Consider the following 19,090-nt stretch of genomic DNA (forward strand, 5'->3'; position numbering starts at 1 on the left):
TTTTTTTCATATTAAACAATTAAATTTTATGTATTTAAAAGGTATTTGAAAAAATTCGAGCGCCTGCGGATCGAGCACAGGACCGACATATTTCTTTTAATTTTTTTTCATTTAATAACTTAATATGCCATAACCCATGCGATGATATTTCATCGGGCGCAACACTAGTGAGTATATAATAATACAGTATAGATGTAATATGCATATGTACATATAAAGTATTTTAAAATTCAAAAACGTCATTCATTTAATTAAAATTTAAATGTGTCAAAAACCCTTTTGAACCTTTTCTGTCTTCTTAAGTAGTTTTTTTTTCACCAGCTGAGTCAGATATTCAAATGCCTTCCAAAATACAAAATGCATAAGTGCAATTTCTGTTGATTTATTTTAGTTGAATTGATGTACAATATTGATTTTGAATTTGTATATACATAGATATGTATATGAATATAATAAATTAAAAATACAATACAATTTATAACATATACATACAATTGTTTATATAATGTATGCAAAATAAAATACAATTCTTTTCGTTTTTTCGTTTTGATGTCTTCTTTTTTTTTTGCTTTGAATACTATGTATTAAAAATACAGGTAATACTCAAATTCGTGTCTAAACTTTAAATAAACTATATAACGAACGTGTCAAGAAGCATTTATTTTTTCCAAATTCACGCAAACTTGGCAAATAACAATAAACGTGCGCTAATGATGCATATAAGCGATTTTAATCATTACGATGACGCTTCTCAATCAAACTAAACACTATAAATCACCTTTGAAAGAGTAAAGAACCAGTTTCAGAATCCTTGCATCGATTTCAAAGATCTCTAGTTATATTTTTTTTATTTCCATTTTACTGGACACTGTTTCGTGCACGGACTCGTTCGTGTCGCTGCGAATCTCGCAACAATAAATAACCTTAAAAATAAAATAATAACAGAAAAACAACACAACTCGTTCATTCACAACACAAATGTGTAGTAGTGGTACTTTTTATTTCTCCACTTATCATATTTCATAAGCAATGAGTTCGTTGCAAAATAGTATGGAAAAAAATTCGATTCATAAACCTACTGTTATATCTATGTGATGACAAAATTATCCCGTTACGCTCTGTTGGAGTTGACGGTTTCCATTTCGATACGAAAATATTCATCATCAAACTCCCAATATGTTTGTTTAATTATTGATGAGTCGCATTCACTTATATGTGCTTTGTTTGTAATGTTTGCTCGGCGTTCACAAATGTAAACACTCCTTTTGTATATACAGAAAACATGAATGATAATTTCGTCTGTGTCCATACTGAGAAATAATTAGTCGCATAATTTAAAATTAACAGTCGCGTACTGAAACTGGATGATGTATGACTTCCATCACATTTTAATACTGTTCACTTTTCGAATATGAAACTATGTATGCTGTTGTCAAGACAAATCGTTCTCTGAAAACCGCTCTTTCACAGAACTATCGGTCGAAGATGCTGAGATTCAGCTGAAAAAAAAAGTGTTTCAACACAAGTGGAGCGGAAAACCAGCTGTGACAATAATTTAAAGAGTTGTTTACAGTATAATTTATCAAGTAAATATCTGACGTTTAATCGATTCAAATGGATTTATTGATATGTTTGTTCAATAGTCTAAATGTGCTTGCTTGTGTGTGTTTATTAAAATATATTCAAATTCTCAGATAAACATGATACAATATTGCGTATGATGTGTCTGATGATCGTAGGATGATCTTTGGCTATTAATATGATATTCTGATTGTATTATTTTTGTTTAGGCATAATTCTAAGCTTTATACACTCTTACTAGTGTTGTGCCCGATGGAATATCTTCGCATTAGTTATAGCATATCAAGATATTAAATAAAAAATAATTAAAAGAAATATGTCGGTCCTGTGTTTGATCTGCACGCGGTCGTATTTTTTTCAAATGCCTTTTAAATATATTTATATTTAATTGTTTAGTATGAAAAAAAAAGGTAAACACTACCTACCTTCCTACATATGAACAAAATAATACATTAAAAGAAAAATGTATTAAATACATTTTCAATACATGGCGCTAAATGCTCAGAGACTACTTTGCCTAGATGAAACATTGGTAGCAAACAGTATAAATAGAAGTTTTTTGTTGATCTGTTATTATGTTCGTTCTATAATATATTCGTACGTTTTGCTGGCAGTGTTTTAACTGTGACGTACATATGTCAAATCCAAACGACTATTATAGTACGGCGAGCGTTATCTTACACAGACACACACACACAGACAGAATAGCGCTATTATATTACTCTTATACCTATAAATCAGTGGTTCTTAACCTGGGTTCGATCGAACCCCAGGGGTTCGGTGAGTCAGTCTCAGGGGTTTGGCGGAAGTCAAGACACACACCCGAATCATATGATTCAGTTGCCAATTAAGAAGGATTCTAATTAAGAAGGGTTCGGTGAATGCGCATATGAAACTGGTGGGGTTCAGTACCTCCAACGAGGTTAAGAACCACTGCTATAAATACATAAGTATATCAAAGGGTTGCTCATCAAATTACTAGTGGTTTTATCTGGCTTGGCTCGGTATTTGTAATATAAACCACTTAAACATGGCTAATATAGTTGTTAACATTCTTTAAATTTTTACCAATCAGAACTGAAAAAGGTATCCGGATCCGGCACTGACAAAGGAATCTGGAATCGGAATTGAAATCATAAATGGGAATCGGAATCGGAAATGAAATCCGAATCAGAAATCGGAATTGAAATGAGAATCGTAAATCGGAACTGAAATTGGAATGGAAAATCGGATTCTTCCACCCAAACCTTACATACATACATGTACATAGTTACAGACATACAAAGTCTCTTTCGATATTATATATTGAAGAAGATTGAGATAGTTTAATAATTGAAACACGTGTAGTTGCTTATTATTTGCACTTAGCAACTAGCAACCTGGCATCTCCCAAGAAAGTTATTCGATAATGAGCATTGATATATAGAAGAAAAATCTTTACTTTAATGGAAAAATTTGATTTTATCAGTATTTCAAATCTCTATAAATTATTTATTAATAGTAACCTGACTTGATTACTTGTTCGGGCTTTCGTTTTTAAATGTAATAAATTATAACAATCAACATTACCATCAGCTGAATAAAGAAGATATTTTTTTTTGCTTTTTGTACAATCAAGGTTTAAAAAATAATCAGATTTTTCAAATTCTTCATACAGGGTAAAGATCACTTGTATTTTATTTGGAAATTATTTGTTAGTCTCATATATGTACATACATTTTTATTATAATAAAGATCATTTTTTTACTTATTTCCAACGAGACATATTGCATAAGACTTTCAATCTGTATTCAATGAAATGCCATTCAACAACTACCGGCAATTGTTACACTATTTAATTTATGTGAGAAGGTTATTGTTCTAGTAATTTTATTAAATTAACAAATAAAAGAGAAACTTTGCATTATGATTTTATAATCACATATTTATTTTTCATTTTCTTCTTTCAATTCAAAAATTAAATTAAATGAAGCAAAAGTTGTGCAGAATATTTTTTTATTTTTATAATATAATACACAAAATTTCTACACGATATAAATACTCTCATACTTATTTTGTATCAGCTTAAGTCAAAACACATCAAATAATAGATACAGACATTGCATGTAAGCCTCTATATACATATGTACATATGTATGTGTCTATTTAATTACAGTATGTTTCAGTTCGTTTTAAGAATGCATACTAATAAGTCTTCTTTGTACTCATATTTCATTCTTTTCGTCCAATAATTCCACCTGTTCGGCCAACTCCTCCTCTAGGCCAGTGTTCAAAGGTACACCACCCGAGAGTATATAGGCTTGCTTTGATATCTTATGCAGTGATGAAGTCATTTCATAGCCAGTTTCCTGCACCATTTTGTACAGATGTCCATCTGTGTTGTTCAGTAGGATGTAAGGATGGTCAAATTCTACCATTTTACCCGTGTCCATCACGAGGACACGATCTGAGTCCATGATAGTGTTCAGTCGGTGAGCTATTGTCAAAACAGTGCAGTGCTTAAACTTATCTCGAATCGTCTTTTGAATGAAAGCGTCCGTTCTGAAATGACAGAAAGATTCAAATTTCAAACTCTCAATGATACGTAGATTAATTGCTAAAAATAATTTTTAATACACCCATATGTACTAACTTGAAAAAACTGCATGCCATATATAATATTCCGTTTGTTACAGACATTACTAACAAACTAACCAGTAGATTCTATGACAGAATCACTAATAACCATACTAACACACTTGTGAAGAGTCTTGGTGTTTACAACAAAATGTCTATACCCTTCAGGTATAAACACAGATTACCTAAACACAATCTGCTTTAGGTCATCAACTTTATAGAGTCTTTAATTAATATTATGTATTAGATGGATTATGAGCATTTATAAGAATTGTAAATAGATTTTTGAGCTCTTTTTCCAATTATGCTGTACATTAACACTAGAATAATATAATACTATGATTACTAACCAAATTAAATTAAAATTGTAAAATACAAAATGATCAGCAGATCAGTGGCTATTAAAATAGATATAAGATATATTGTAAACATAATTTCGTAATAATAAAAAGCATTTAAAAATCAAAATTAGATTGTAATCGGATAATCGCCTTATACGTAGGTAAAAGACAGGTGAGGGGTGACTTAAAAGTGGTTTAAGGACATATTTTATATAAATGCATATCGAAAAAATGTGTATCAGGTTTAAATAAAGGTCTGATTTTCATAATTGAAGATGTAAATGCTAATAAAAAGAAGAAATTAAGACTTACTGGGGATCAACATTAGCAGTGGCCTCATCCAAAACTAAAATCTTATTATTCCTAAGAATAGCTCTCGCTAAACAGATCAACTGTCGCTGTCCAAGACTAAAGTTTGATCCTCGTTCTGAAACGTGGAAATCTAATGATGGTACAGCATCCTTAAGTTCAACCTAAATAAAAATAGCAATTAAGCAGATAATAATAGCGAATGTTTGTTTTATAATATGATTTCATGTGACGAGTCTTACTGCTTCCAAAGAATGCCATAGGGAAGCATCATCAAATTTGTTAAACGGATCTAAGTTGTACCGAACAGAAGCCGAAAACAACACGGGTTCTTGTGGAATAATCGAAATTCGAGATCGCAGATCCTAAAAAAGAAAGTTTACAAGTAAAGATCTGCTAAAAAAATCTTAGGGTTAGGTAGATAGGGTAACCATATTTTTCGGAATCAAATGAGGACACAAGAGTTGAAAATATTCATAGAATAAATGTAGAACAATTTTACATATAAATACAAGGGGAAATAGATTTTCAATTTCAGGTGTTAATTCCGTACATATATTTATGTATATGCATATGTAGTATAAAAGTACTCAAAAATTCTGAATGAAATAAAATCTAATAATTCTGTAAAATATTTATTGAATAATTTTAAGATTTTTTTATAACAATAAATTTATATGTTAATTGACGCTATGAAGCTATTATTTGATAAAATGACTCACTTTAATTATTTGGGGATTCAGTGAGAAATTTAACGATTTTTCTACAGAAGTTGATAACCCGATAGAAACCAGATAATCATAATACCAAAGATATGAGGATCTGGTTCGTGAAAAGATAAACCAGTATTTGAACAGATTTTAGAAATAGTTTATAAATATAAATATGTATATAACCAGAATTGAATACTGTTCAATTTTAGCAAGAATACCGGGTACTTTCTAAAATGCCTACCATATGTACTTAAAAACACATGTTTCGGGATAATCCGAACATCTGTAATCCTACCTGCAGAGACAGTTTTCCAGTTTCTATTTCATCTACAATAATATTGCCTTCAAGTTTGGCCAATCGAAATAGGGCAGTTATTAAAGATGACTTTCCAGCTCCAGTACGTCCGACTATGCCGACCTGTATTTAATTCAAAAATTTAATTAATTTATTTATATTTGATGTATAATCCATTATTAAATTACCTTCCATCCATTATTAATTATTATATTGAGATCCTTCAAAACAGGTGGATTATCATCAGAGTATTTCAAAAACATATGATCGAACACAACTGTGCCTGTACTCGGCCAAGTCTTCGGAGTGTCTATTTCTATCATGAAAGGTATAATAGCTTAGAGTAAAATAGTATAAATAAGCTGATCAAAACTTTCAATCCTTTATCTTACGTCCTTCGTCTAAACATTTCTCTTCTTCTATTTCAGTGTATTGAAGCACACGCTCAACGCTAGTCATTTGAGAGACAATCTCCCCACTTTGTCGTACTCCAAACTGCAACATGCCACTTAAAATCAAAGACTGTGATATGGCCAATCCTACATTTCCAGAAAGTGAGTCATCTGAAAGAATTAAGTTAGATTTTACAAGCCAATTTAAATGTTTTTAGAACAAGATATATAAAAAAAATCATTGTATCGTACCTGTTTTGGTAATTATGAATGTGTATGAAACTATTGCCAGAAAAATGACACATATTAAATCTAACCAGAATCCTAAAGTTGTACAGCATGCTATGTATTGATACCATGCTGATGTGTGAAGATTCTAAAATAAATTTATTTTATTTATAAAGTGTCAAGTTTTTTTTTTTTTTATATAAATTATAAAATAATAATTGTTAATTAGATTTTACCTGATGTATGTCAAATTCCAAAGCTAAACGTTGTGATGCATTACATGCTCGTATAGTTGTGATTCCGTTCAACGAGGATGTCACATGAGAAAATACGGGACTTCTCGCTGAAATTCAACATGTTTTTAAATATGGCATATTAAACTACTATTCATATCAACTTTTAAAATATAAAAATATTTTACTTATTCCTTCAAGTCTTTTAATATCTTGAGCCGTGTTCAGATACATGATAAATATATTATAGAATAAAACTAATACGAATATGACTGGAATCATCATCCAAACGTTAGTGATACTAACCAACACTAAAATACTACACATAACTAAAAATATTTGCACAGCTTCTATAGTTGCTCTGGGGAGTAATTCATCAACAGCGCCAATGTCTTTCGAAAATCTATTCAAAATCCTACCTGAAATATTATCGAATTTAATAAAAAACATTTGATTTTATAATCACGAATACATTTAAATGTTACCTGAAGGATTCGTGTCGAAGAATCTCATCACACCCCTCGATATCTTGTGAAACATTTGATCATGCAAACCCTTCGACGCATTCATGCACACTTTGAAAAAGAGTAACGATCTCGATATAGTCATTACAATGCACAAAACAATGATGATTGTATATATGTAAAGATATTCCATGGTATTGAAAGGTCCAATCTTTTCATATAGGTCGAAATTGTCCGTTGTACTGCGAACTGAATCTGAAAGAGTATCATTAGTCTTGGCATCTTCTAATTCATCTTTGTAATTTTGTTGATTGGTCCTGAAACATTCATATAATCATTACAAACATTCATATTATAGAATGTACATATGTTACGTTTATGTATTTTATTACAATTACCAATAGGTAACCCAGTAATCAGAAATACTAGCAGATATTTGGCCCAAAATCATCACGAAAACCATGAAGAAGACGAAGAAAATACTTCCACCAGCTCGCCAATAACTAAAATAAACACTAGTACTCATTTTTCCCTTTAGCTGCTCTTCTTCTTCTAGCTCTTCGGCATTTTCATCGTCATTTTCAGACTTGGTTGTTGACTGAAAGACAATGTTAATGAAATAAAACACTTAATACAATTTATAAACAACAATCGTTCACTTACAGCCGTTGACACTTGTGAAACAGCTCGTTTCAATTTAGTTCGTGTGTGAGTCTTATCATCAACATCCACAGTCTTAGTCTCTTGTAATGATGAAAGGAGAGAAGAAAAGTTTGCACCAGACGAGACCAATTGATCGTAAGAACCGGTATTTTCAACACTTCCCTAAATTAACCACAAAATGAATCAGTTTTTATTTATTATTAAAAATTGTACCATTGCGACACATCAGATCTCCCTGATCAATGTTCAATGAGAAGCAAATATAAATGAAATAATAACAATGTAAATTAAATAAAAAAAATACCAATAATTTTATTTTACTACCGCCATCTATGTATAAAATTAGCGACTACGAGACGTCACCGAGATTTAAAATTTTCGATCTTGAAACGCTTCATAAACGATATTTTATCTATATCGTAATGGCGGAGGATCCATTTACTTATATTGATGACCAAAATGAGCAATATGGCAAAGTATGAAAACGATCGGATAAGAGACAAACTTTTTCCTGAATTGTAATCGTAAGTGAAACGTAAAGGAGGTATGTAATAAAAACAATTTGAATGAACCAATGACAATAAATTAGTGCAGCGTTTCTCAACCTCGGTCCACATGGCCCCCTTGGGAAGCCCAGAGCCTTTCAAGAGAGGCACAAATCAAAATTCTACTTTTAGGGAGGCATTACGAGCTCTAGGGGAGGCACAGTCATAATCAAATTATAAAATTTCTATATTAAAATAATATCGAAAGAAGAGCTTAAATGTTTTATTTGTTATCAAGTCCATTTCGAGATCGCCTTTTTCGACAAATATGTATGTGAGGAAAAAGGGGAGGATTTTAAGCATCTTCTATTACACACAGAAGTTCGTGGGTTATCGAAGGGTGATTGTCTTAATCGTGTTGTTATAATTTGGAACAGTATTGTGTCCTTTATGAGTGACAACCAATTTGGGGAAGACATGGTTGGTGCAAAATTCGATATATTTTATTTATTAGATAAACCTATGTAGGAATCTAGCACAACTTGTGCTATTACGAATCAAAATCAGTGATCTCATCATCGATCCTGTACAAACATGCATAACTCAAGGGCAACGACCCCTTCGACCATTCCAGAAGAAAGAGTTCATCTCTCGATCGTAAAACGAACAGTGATGTCATCAGGCAACCGCGACACGATGTCCTGAAAAGTCGTAAACACGTGGCAGTCATTAACGCGTGGCATACGCCCACATTCTCAAACGAACGACGTCCTGACGCTGACCCCATAAAACACACGTGTACCGAGCACGCGCCTCGAAAATAGGTCAAAAACATGTGTCTAAAACACGTGTCCTGGAAACGAAGACAAAGCATTTGCGCGCGGCACGCTCCAGCCCAGAACGTGTATAAAGCAACGCAGCAGCTCACAACACCAGAGTGAACCTCTGGAGTTCAACCAGATCACTTCTCCGAAGCTCGACCTCTTCGTACATACAATAACCATTGTAACAATTGAACAAAAATAAACGATCCTCTTTCAAACTCAACTGAGTTTCCATAGGCCGAGAAACGGTCGAAATCTTTAACCCATCCTATACCTATTTGAAAAAATTAATGTGTTAAATAAACAGTTACAAGGAAAATGTTTTAATCTCATAACGAGTAAAAATGTAATTATTGCTTTTTAATGGAAAGCTCAATCTTTTCAAAATTAATATTGGACGAAGTGAGCTAACACAATTTCCATCATTGGCTACTATTTCTAATGAAATACAAAAGGATATCTTTACATATACATATCTTGAACATTTGAAGCAGCTTCATGAGGATATGCAAGTTAAATTTAATGATATTATAAATCTAAATATTCCAGATTGGGTTATTGATCCATTTAGTGTGAATGCAATTGATATTGATATCGAATTGCAAGAAAGTCTGATAGATCTGCAAAGTAATATGAATGCACGGGTTTGGTGCAAACGATCGACAAGCGCCAGACAGACTGAACAACAGATTAACTGGATGGCTGCTTTAAACGAAATTCTCGACTTCACGAATGATAGATTGCACATTAGGTGACAAAATTCTTTAATAAGGTTTAAATAAGGCAAAATTCGGAACTAAAGTATCAGAAGCACAGAACGTATACAGGGTAGGTATGTCGGGACTTCGGGTAGATTTCGCTTAGTGTAAGTGCGAGCAGTGCGCACGCATAAAGGTCTGTTCATACCTATCCAGCACGACCCGTATCCTGCAGGTGTCATGCAAGTGCGGATAGTATTCTTTGGTACATTCTATATGGATGCGCATGCGCAAATGGAATATGAATACGTCCATATAATGTACCAAAGAATACTATCCGCACTTGCATGACACCTGCAGGATACGGGTCGTGCTGGATAGGTATGAACAGACCTTAAGGTACACGTGTCGTTAATCTGTGGTTCAGTTTGTCTGGCGCTTGTCGATCGTTTGCACCGCATCGGAATGCACAAGTAAGATTTAAACAAAATAAAGATAATTTTTGGATCAGCACTGAAATAGCAAGTATATTTCTATAGCTTTGAGAGAATGCAAGTTTATATTTCACTGCATTTCACCACTTTTTTAGGAGGCACAGAAAAATATTAAACGCAAAGGGGGGCCACGGTCCAATAAAGGTTGAGAAACGCTGAATTAGTGTATAAATGTGGAGGATTAACTTTCACCTACGTCATTACCAATGTATACCAATACTGGCAAACAGTCCAAAAAACTCTTTATGATTATAATCCTACATAAATATGCTGTTATATCATATCAAAATAATATTCGTTAAAATAATCTTACATTTTTCATTATGACTATCATATCAGCACCGTGCAAATAGTGCAATTGGTGAGTAACGAGCACTACAGTTTTCTCTTTCAAATAATGACTTATACACTCATTAAAGAGATGTCGACCCACATGAGCATCCACAGCAGAGAGAGGATCGTCCAGCAAATACACATCAGCCTGAAATATAACACCAATATGATATAGAAGCACTTAGTTCATTATATATAACAAAAAAGAAACAGTTTCAATGATGACTTCTCTGTATATGGCTCGTGCAAGGTTTATTCTAGCTCTCTGACCTCCCGACAGAGACACTCCACGCTCTCCGACCAAAGTTTGATCTCCGCGTGGAAATTGCTGGAAGTCTTTCTCTAAGGCGCACACTCTTACTACCTGAATTCAGATATTAGTTTTATTATATTTATATAATCAGACTGTTTATTATTGAGCTGGTTGTCAGGCTGACCTCTCTGTATCGTTTGTGATTGTATGGCTGGCCGAAGAGTATGTTATTCTTCACCGTAGCTACAAACAGCCACGGCTCTTGTGATGCATATGAAAAATTGCCATTTATTCGAACCGAACCTGTTCTCTGGGTCAGTTCTTTTAAAAGTAATTGTAGTACTGTGCTCTAAAATTAGTATTAAATTGATATATAAATATGTACCTAAGTACATATGTCTTAATTAACATGTCTCAAAATTGATTTGTAACATATGTACTTACATACATACATATGCATGTAATATTGTTTTAAGAAAATAAATTTATTTTTTTATAATTCATGCACATATACTTTTATTTGAATTTACATAAACGCTATCTTTTTAATAAATATTTGATTTGAGATATTTTATTATCATATACCTCTGCGATAGTATAATAAGATTATGTATATAATTTATGACAGCTTTGTCCTAAGTATGTTCGTTGGCAATGGATAATTAAATTTAAACATTAATTATATTATTAATAATCATTGATAAATGTAATTAATATATTCATCCTGGTTTTTCATTTTAATCAAGTTTGTAAATTTTTATCATTTTTCTTACCATTATTTCTAGCTGTATTCTTATATTATTTAACAAAACCAAAAATGTATAGTTTTATTAAATTAAATTAATAACTTACATAAATTTAAATATGCAAGATTAACCTACTTTTCCGGATCCAACAGAACCAATAATCGCACACAATTTTCCTTTCAAAACTTCTATTGTAACATTATTCAAAGAAATTTGTTGATCGGTCCAAGATGCTGTAACATTTTTTATTTCAACTCCATATACATTTCCATCAGACATTGTCAAATCTTCTCTACTGTCAAAGCCTACAAATATCAAAATTTAAGTTATATTGAAGTTGCATATATAAGAATAATCTCAAATTTTAATGAATACAATATATAAATCACAACCTAAGTTTGTTAATCCTGGTTCATTTAAACTTTTAAAAATTTGCTTTCCATGCAGAGATATATCTTTGTCACTTTTGTTATGTTTTGATTTGATAATGTGTTCGGAAACATCTGTGATTGGCAGTGAGACGATTTCCAAATCACTCCTTTCTTCCATCACCAAGAACGCCTGCAGACGTTTAATAGTGACCCAACATTCAGCAGATGATGACATTATATTTGGAAACATTATAGACATGCTAGCTTGGAGTATATTATAAAACTGAGCTAAAGAGAACACCTGAAATAAATTGAATTAAAAGCCTTTTTATCATTTAAAAATGCTACATATATATTATATTTAACTTACAATGGACGAAGTAACCTGATGCCCCAACAAAGAGAAAGCTAGCAATGTTACATAGAGTGTAGCTCTTTCGGTAAACACCATGAAACTCATGTAAATACCACGCAGATATGAGGCTTTGGTTATTGCTGAGATTTCGTAAGCTCGGCTCACCGAGACTATCCGTTCGAATGGCTTCTCCCAAGCATACATTTTTATAACCTGTAATGTTACATTATCTTTAAATAATCTCGTTTTTAGTGCTCGTTATTAAGAACACTACTTAATATAATACATAGTTAAACAAACAAACGTGGATGTAACTCACTTGAATTCCTGATATGATTTCATTCATCAAGCGGACCCTTTCATCAGTCCGTACGGCAATCTTTTTCCTAAGACTTGACGAAAGCTTGCTCATGTAACCTGAAATATCATCCATTTTAAATCACATAATTTAAGATCTAAGATTATATAATTGTTCACAATATATACCTTGTACGGGCAAAGTTTGAAGGGTAATACTGGCGACTCCAATGAGTGCTGCAATGCTCACTTGAGTATAAATCAAATAACAAACCAAAATCACTTGAAACGGCATAATCCAAAAGTAATGCAAGAACAGCAAGACGGAATCGAAACGGATTACATCGTTGGACATAATATTGACTAGTTGACCTGCAGTGGTGCGTCCTAAAGATTTGCTATCTAAACGAAGGACCTGAAAATGCATATTGTTATTAAATACATATATATGTAGGTTTTCCCTTGAGTGATTTATGTCTGTATTTTTTTACCTTTCTATAAATAAGTGAGCAGCATGCTACTCTTAATCTCATCCCTAACTGTTGGGTACGTAAGCTGGAGTGGTGATAGGTGAATATGTTCAGAATTGAAAGTAATATCATCCCGGTTGCATACAAATAAGCCATCTCCGATGTAGTGGTACTATTGGGTGTGAAATAGTCAACTAACCATGCTAGAAATATTGGCTGAAATGGTCTGAAATTGAAAAAATATATTTGTATTTCAATAATATGTAAATATACATATTGTACTAGTGTTGTACCCAATGAAATATCATCGAACAGAGAAATGTAATAATAATAGAAGGGACGACCTTACGAATAAATAATTGTTGTCAATATTACGCGGTACGTCTCTATAAATACGCCACAACACAGGGAATACAATCAGATCAATTTACTTATAAAAATGTATCCCATGTTATTTATTGTGTGTTTTTGAATGGATTGTGCAATTTTTACCGATGCTTGTCCATCTTGCGAGTAATATAAACAAACAGAGAAGTTTTTATCGGACATACATCGAGCACCAAGCATAAAATACGACTGATGCTAAAATTATTTAGGATTGTCTGTGGACAATCGTCACTTGACAACAATATGACGCCTAAAGCCACTTATATTATTATAACATTTCTCTGTCATAGCATGGGTGTTGGCATATTAAGTTATTAAATAAAAATAAATGTGTCGGTTCTGTGTTCGATCTGCAAGCGGTCGAATTGTTATCACATACCTTTTAAATATATTTAATTTAATATTTATATTTAACTGTTTAATATGAAAAAATAATGGTAAAAACTACCTACATACATATAAACAATATAAAACACCAATAGAAAAATTAATTAATTAAATAAATTTTCAATAGATGGTGCTAAATGCTCAGAGACTTGCCTAGAGGAAACATTGGTAGCAAACAGTATATATATATATATATAGTTTTTTTCTTTCAATATTATATTCGTGCATTCTGTTGGCAGTGTTTTAGCTGTGACGTACATACATTGTATGTCGAATCGAAACGACTATTATAGTACAACGAGCGTTATCGCAGATACACAGACACACGGACAGAATAGCGATATCATAAAGATTATTTTTTTTTAAATTCTAATGAATTGTGCTAAGAAATTTAATGAAAAAAATTGATTGAGAATAAAGAGTTCAATTAATTATATTTATATATGTTTTTTTAATCTGGTTATTCTAAGAGCGGGCCTGTATTTGCTGCTACTTTTAATAATAGCCTTAGGTTTGCTTATGAATTATCACGACAACTTCGCTTCATTATACTTTTTAGTTATTAAATACTTTTCCTATTAATGTTTTCATACGCTTTGGTCACAGACACACAGTGGTACGCGGCATATGTTTTTTATATATAGTTTTGCACATGTAAAAAAACGCTAGCACGTCTGATCTGTGCTATGGCCATCCAGCCGATTAACGGCGATTCCCATATTATAAGAAATGTATTATAATATGGGAATGTGAATTAACAATGACATGAGGATACGCCCATCACAGCTGGAGTCTACCTAGAGGTGACGTATGATTCAGTGTGTCTGCGGCTTTATTCATTTTTATTACAACTAACATTAGCCAGCAGCATAGCTCGGTCGTTAAGGTTCTGCTTAGCGTCGAAAGGCGCCGGGTTCGATCCCTGGTTCCGGGCCTCGAATGAAAATGAATTTTTCAGAGTATGCTGTTGATCAGACCTGGATTTGTGACTCCAGGTTGATCGTTTACTATCAGAGTTTGCCAATTTTCTCTGATTTTATTGTTGAAACGGTTCCCGGAAAAAAATTGGCTAAAAATCCTTCCTACCTACTATGTCACCACTATTTGAAGTATGATTGATGTACAATAAAATGTATGTACAATTCATAGATGTCTCGTTAACTTGCGAGTTTTTCAGTGTCTCGCAATTCAACGACTTGTAATAAAAATGCTGCATTTGTAATTGTAATTGTTATTTGTAATTGGCTAGGAAGGCGCATTGGGATTTACCTGTAAGGCCTTCCTGGTATATATGTTTATTATATAACAAATTATGTACATATATAGCACAAATGTCGTTTTAATTACAAAACTAGAGTGTAACTAGCTTACTAGCCTAGTATTATACATATAAGTTCATTTTGATTTTCGTTCGATCATTTTCCTAGTACATATCTATTAATGATATTACCCCATAAGTCCGCATCGTTTCATGATGACCTATCAGTTCTGGACCAATTAACAAGCTATCGAATCGTAATGACCTGATAGTATGTATTTATGGTTCTACTATAATTGCCACAATGCGTCAACAACTCCAAAATATATATTATAATAAAATATAACACGCAAGTGGCGTTCCATGGAAAATTCTCTGTTTTTAATACACAGCCTTACTCATGTGTGCGCGAGCAGGATACAAGATGTACATTTTATATTATATAATAGTTATACAACAACAATAAATTAATTTGTTTTTTTTTTTTGTTTGCTAATATCAGCTAGATTCATTACCTGCAAATCACACCTTGAATGAAGAGCAAAAATCCATCAAGAATGTAGTATGAGATGAAAGTTCGCACCAGGGCCTTTAGAAGAGATGGCTTCTTTCCTGCCGATCTCGCTTTGATAATTTCTTCAAACCATTTCCTAAAATATGTATGTTTGTTATATTTTAACAAAAAAAAAAGAAGAATAAAAATTAAATGAGATCATATTTGACTAAGACCTATTGTTGTTCAGTTTTTAATACGTTCTCAACCACTAGGAATATGGGGGAAATACTACAGTAATTGGCCGTGCGATAGTCGTTGGCCATTTGGGTTAAAATAATACATTGACGCCAATTGACGGTAAATTACTACATACATATATTGCTATCGGTTAGTAGTGAACAGAACCAACAGCGAAAGATAACAAAAATTACAAAATGCTTAAAACTTCATAGTCAAATTTATTTATGATATAGGATCGCGATCTGAGCTAGTTATACGTAAGGATAGGCGCTGGAGTGCTATTTCCCAGGAAAGAGGGGTTGCCTATTGTCAATTTCTATTGTCAACCTTTTTTTTGCTCTCAAGCTTTGTAGGACAATAGAAATTAGAAATAGGCAACCTCCCTTTCCTGGGAAATAGCACGCCAGCGTCTATCATTAGTTATAAGTAGACTCCGGACCCAAAGCGCGCCGTTTATTGTTCAATTGTTGTAAATGCTTTGTTAAAGGTTCACCGAACATTTTTTTTGCACTCTAGCTTTGTAAATAGAGCCAAACCGCCCCGATTCCTGGAAAAAGCACGGTCTGTATCCGTAGTCTAGTTATAAGTAGTCTTCGGCGGTGAAGTTTCCATTTCCCAAGAAAAGGGGTTACTATTGTCAATTACTATTGTCCTACAAAGCTAGAGAGCAAAAAAAGGTTGACAATAGAAATTGATAATCGTGAATCAATTTTTTTGGGCAAAAGCATCCTGTCCGTTGTTCCTTAGTAACGTTAATAAGTAAAGGCGGATATGAAGCGTGCTTTTTCCAGGAATCGGGACGTTTTGGATCTATTTACAAAGGTTCAGCGAACCTTTGCAAAAAAAAAGGTTCAGCGAACCTTTAACAATACACGGCGAACAATTTACAATGAACGCACGCTTCCGGTCCGATCCAGCATTCTTCAACACAATTAATTAAATTAAACTACCCCCCCCTCCCATCCTCCCATCCCAACTTTACAAGACAGATTGTACCTTCATTGATGTCTCCACCTATTAGTAATTATATTAAAATGATAATTATACTAGAGAGTATAGAAATACTTCAATACCCTTCAACATTTAGAAACCTCTTCTTAATTTTTTGTTTTTTTTTTTAAATCAAGGTCAGTAAAACTAACTTTTCTAATTTATTGGCGAGCTCCTCCGATAGATCATCTTTAACTGGTTGACACAAATCCGTGACAGTTAAATCCTTGGAGAGTCCTTTGCGAAAAAGGGGTAGCATCCACAGGAACCATAATTTTGATAGAAAATTAGCTCGTTCTCTAGAATTGGTTTTCCTTCCTGGTTTCGGTGAGTTAGGCTCGGGTGATTGTCTTTCTGATCTGTAGCCGTTGATCTGACCATCGTTTTCATCCATCTTAGCCAAATCTACACACATTAAAAATTAACCGAATGAGTTATAAACAAACAATTATTAGCTTCGACTCTGTCCTTGAATAGATATTCGTTCAAACGTTCCTTTCAAATCTGCAGTACATAGATAGGTATGACATCTCTTAAACATGTCAAACGTTATCGCATTTGCGTGACACTTTGAGACAATTGTACCATATCTTTAAATTAGTTCAATTATTATAAAAACAGACCAGAAAATTTTATGTATGTAAATATTTTATATTTATATATGTACCTATTATGTTTGAAGAATTTTTTTAAAGTAAAATGCTTACATATAGTAGACGATAACTATCCGATTGTTGACCCAATAATATGAAATGTAATATTCGTTATCGATTCATTGAGTCGTAATGGAATTTTATGTGCAATTGCTATTAAATGAGATTTTTTATCATGCTTTTTAAAAGTTTAAAATTGCATTAACAATGTGCGAAATGTGATAAGAAATATTAGATGACCTGGTTGCAATCAATTTTGAAAGATCAAATTTGATTATTTCGAAATACACATGTATTTATGTATTGTTGATTTCATATGAAATAACGACAATTATTTATTTCACTGGCTTATGTATATAAATTAAATTAACAGAATAATAATTATTTTTATGCAAATGCTTAGTCTAATGTACCCCATCATTATAACTATTTATACAGAATAGTACATAATATAGAAAACTATAAATCATTATGAAAAGTGAATAACAGAAAAGCATTATACATACAGTGATGTTCTAGATGTTCAGTGAGTGGAAAATATTTATTTAATTGATTAAATACTATGTAATTAAATATCTCTTTAAAATCATTCTAGTATCAAAATAATAACCTAATTACCTATAAAGGTCTGTTCATACCTATCCAGCACGACCCGAATCCTGCAAGTATCCTGCAAGTACGGACAGTATTCTTTAGCACATTCTATATGGACGCGCATGAATGCGTAAATGCGCATGCGCGAATAGAGTATGAATACGTCCATATAATGCACCAAAGAATACTATCCGCACTTGCATGACACCTGCAGGATACGGGTCGTGCTGGATAGGTATGAACAGACCTTGATAGGTGTAACATAAAAGTATTTTATGTTAAAACTAACAAAATTCGTCAACCGAAAATTATAATATAGATGTATATATGTGTATATAATGTGAATAATCAAAATTAATGAAGTTGGTTAAGTCTTTCGTTAATTTTAAATACTTTGAAATTATTATATAAAGAAAGGTATGATATTTCGATAGATGAATTAAAACTTATTTAAAACCGTATAGCACTGATTAATTTAAATAGCTGGTGATTTGTTTATATAATAAAATAACTATCGATTCTTAATTGATCAAGTCATCAAGACATCGTTTAATAATACAAAAATAAAATACCCAAACGCGGTAGAACAATTTAGAAAATCATGTGCTCGCGTCGACACACCAAAACATACTGGATTGCAGCATAGATTAATGTGTACACACATTTTAGAGCCAGAGGTATATGAACTTGAATACTTACATACATTAGGTTGTTGTTTACGCTTAAAATTACTATAACATATATCCATATATCAGAAAATCGTTTAGTTAAAACTGTTTGAAAACCTTTAATTGTGTTTTAAATATTTAAATATTGGTTTATCAAACGTTCGTTGAAATGCAATAAATAATGGTGTTTTCTTGAAAGTGTATGCTAATTACCGCTTACATTCTATAATTTGTTTTCAAATTGAAGATAAATACG

At 32.4% G+C, this 19,090-nt stretch overlaps 1 protein-coding gene across 1 annotated transcript; it reads right to left on the reverse strand.

Annotated features, from left to right (window-relative positions):
- Nucleotides 1–3,188: 3,188 nt before the first annotated feature.
- Nucleotides 3,189–18,810, reverse strand: LOC143921400 (ATP-binding cassette sub-family C member 4-like). Its single transcript, XM_077444702.1, has 24 exons — nt 18,739–18,810; nt 17,072–17,324; nt 15,709–15,843; nt 13,183–13,387; nt 12,881–13,106; nt 12,714–12,811; nt 12,410–12,607; nt 12,061–12,340; nt 11,804–11,973; nt 11,107–11,271; nt 10,896–11,033; nt 10,650–10,817; nt 7,836–7,997; nt 7,571–7,770; nt 7,194–7,489; nt 6,897–7,127; nt 6,712–6,818; nt 6,500–6,623; nt 6,248–6,418; nt 6,044–6,171; nt 5,856–5,978; nt 5,090–5,212; nt 4,851–5,011; nt 3,189–4,122 (listed from the first exon to the last, which is right to left on the reverse strand). Exons 2-24 carry the CDS (start codon nt 17,311–17,313, stop codon nt 3,786–3,788), a joined length of 4,188 nt encoding a protein of 1,395 aa, XP_077300828.1. The 5' UTR covers nt 17,314–17,324; nt 18,739–18,810; the 3' UTR covers nt 3,189–3,785.
- Nucleotides 18,811–19,090: the final 280 nt, after the last annotated feature.

Source organism: Arctopsyche grandis, chromosome 13 (assembly GCF_051622035.1).
Source record: "Arctopsyche grandis isolate Sample6627 chromosome 13, ASM5162203v2, whole genome shotgun sequence".
NCBI classification, from domain to species: domain Eukaryota; kingdom Metazoa; phylum Arthropoda; class Insecta; order Trichoptera; family Hydropsychidae; genus Arctopsyche; species Arctopsyche grandis.